This window comes from Sinocyclocheilus anshuiensis, unplaced genomic scaffold (genome assembly GCF_001515605.1).
Source record: "Sinocyclocheilus anshuiensis isolate Anshui unplaced genomic scaffold, SAMN03320099.WGS_v1.1 scaffold766, whole genome shotgun sequence".
Taxonomy (NCBI): domain Eukaryota; kingdom Metazoa; phylum Chordata; class Actinopteri; order Cypriniformes; family Cyprinidae; genus Sinocyclocheilus; species Sinocyclocheilus anshuiensis.
In genome coordinates this window covers 515,122-517,519 of record NW_015546060.1, presented here as the reverse complement: position 1 = coordinate 517,519, position 2,398 = coordinate 515,122, and the positions used below count along the sequence as shown (strand labels likewise).

The following is a 2,398-nucleotide window of genomic DNA, read 5'->3' as shown; positions in this document are numbered from 1 at the left end:
CACACACACACACATATATATATATATATATATATATATATATATATTCTGTTTGCTGGTGCTGGTTTGATGTATATTCAAAATATTTTATCTAAATTAATATTTATTAGTGTAATTATAATCTAATCATTAGCGTAAGTATATATTTATATATATATGCATACATACAGAAAAAAAAGAGAAAAAAGAAAAACAGCAGCAGCAGCCATCAGCTCCCAAACTCCACTTCGTCTCTTGCACAGCCACTCGATTTCCTCCAACCGGGGAGGAGAGATACGCCAGCCCTTATCTGAGCTCATTCCCAACGTGGAAAAGGGACAGGACAGACACCATATCAATCCGACAGATTCCAACAAATCATCTACGGATCATTTTTCCACGCCGAATGCGTGTTAAAGAGCGCGTTCAGTGCGGCACACATAAGGCTGCTTTATTGCCATAGCAGCGGCGCGAGCTGCCTGTAGCTAGTACAGGAGCTTCAGCTAGCGACGAAACAAAGAAAACACACACAAATATAACCGTCTGCTGAGCAAACTGCTTCCTTGTTTTTTGAGGAGGAGAAGGCAAGACCCCGAAGACCAAAACTGACATGATGTTTCCACAATCCAGGCACTCGGTGAGTGAAAATCGAGCGGTTTGTTGGCGCTGTTTTGATGTTGTTAGCTGGCTTGAGCTTAGCATTGGCAGGAGAGGCATCCTTGCAAGTGTGTGTATGCTAAAACTTATCGCGAAGATTAAATATTTATCATACATTTTATTACATCACCCTTTTATGTTTCTGAACCACACGTTTTTTTTTGTTTACCTTAAAATCCACTAATGTGTGATTTGGCAGTGCATGACTGTTTGCAAATGGAAACAATGTAGATGTTGTGCGGCTGTGACATTTAACAGTTGGCGAATTGTGTATTAATATATGCAACTTCAGTCCCAGAACCTCCTAATTCTGGTGCATTATTTTACTAACCGTTTATAGTTGTTTATTACCCTGTACTTTGCAACAAGGCATGACATTATGAGATGTAAGTGCCAAATTCATGTTTATGTTGACATCTCTCAGGTTCTATTCATCTTTTCTGATGAACTCTCATCATTTTGCCAATGGAGTGCCAAAATTAATCTTAACTAACACTACAATCACACTTTTTGAAGAATACAAGCTGATTTTTTTTTTGTAAGAACAGCAAGACTTTTGCCAAAAACCCAAGGTGTAAATCTGTAATGACATGCATTTGCATTGTGCAAGACGTTTTCCCTGCAGCGAATCAGAGGTGTGTGTGTTGTGCACTACCTTGATCTTTTAGCCCAGTGTTTCTCAACCCTGGTCCTGAGCGCCCCCCAACACTGCACATTTTGTATGTCTCCCTTATCTGACACCCATTTCAGGTCCTGGAGTTTCTTTTATTGAGCTAATGAGTTGAACCAGGTGTGTTTGATTAGGGAGGCACACAAAATGTGCAGTGCTGGGGGGTGCAGGACCAGGGTTGAGAAACACTGTTTTAGCCAAAGTAGAGAGAGTCTGTATCACTGCTTATGAACTCATTTATGGATTGAGTTACACATAGCGAGTCGCTTCCTCATCTGCCTAACTAACCCGGGTAAGTGATTAAAAGTGGGGTTTAGACTGTTATATTTCTAGAGTGGTTTGAATGCAATAACTCACCTCATGGTAAGTTTCTTGCAGGCTGTTGCTGATTAATGAGCTAATATGACAGATATTTTGATTAGGCGCCCTTGATTAATGCTGTATGGCGGGAAATAGAAGGGAATGAGATGCCACTGAGCAACATGATTTGGTTTGCTTTACAGAATTAATTTGTACATTCGATTGGCCTTTATAAAATCAACATAAATGGCATCCACAACTAATTTTACATCTAAAAATGCCGTATTTTTGTATGAAACTGGATAGTAAGTGAAAAAAAAAAAAGTAGGGTGACACTTGATTGGATTGTGTAAAGTGGACTTGATGTCATATAGAAAGGAAAGTTGTTTTGGAGGTGGAACAGTTTGTTGAAAAACATTTTTTTCCTTCTGAATAACTTAACTTGAATCATCATGTGGGGTGATGATGTGACACTCATTTTTTGTCATTTTAATTTATTCTAAAATATGTTTAAAATGCTATTCATACATCCCATGACTTGACTACACCTGTTTCATACTGAGCATGCTTTTATTTCTGAATCAAAATTATTATTATTATTATTATTTTTATGTTATTTTTAAACAGGGCATAAAGTAAAAAAATTTCATAATGAAGAAAAAGGTTTTATTTTCAATAATTAATTTTTTCTTGAAAAAGAAGCAAGTCTTTGATCTTGCATAATATCACAAAATTAACATAATTTGACCTTTTGTTGACAGGTCAAGGTTAGTTTAGTTTGTAAAATTTCAT

At 36.9% G+C, this 2,398-nt stretch overlaps 1 protein-coding gene across 3 annotated transcripts in view; it reads left to right on the top strand.

The window, feature by feature from the left end:
* Positions 1–153: 153 nt before the first annotated feature.
* LOC107699415 (amino-terminal enhancer of split-like) overlaps positions 154–2,398 on the top strand; it is a 38,415-nt gene continuing 36,170 nt past the window's right edge. For all 3 annotated transcript variants that reach the window (XM_016500662.1, XM_016500661.1, XM_016500660.1), the window contains exon 1: positions 154–616. In XM_016500662.1, the coding sequence (XP_016356148.1) occupies positions 590–616 (27 nt within the window). In that variant the 5' untranslated portion in view covers positions 154–589. The remainder of the gene's footprint in view (positions 617–2,398) is intronic.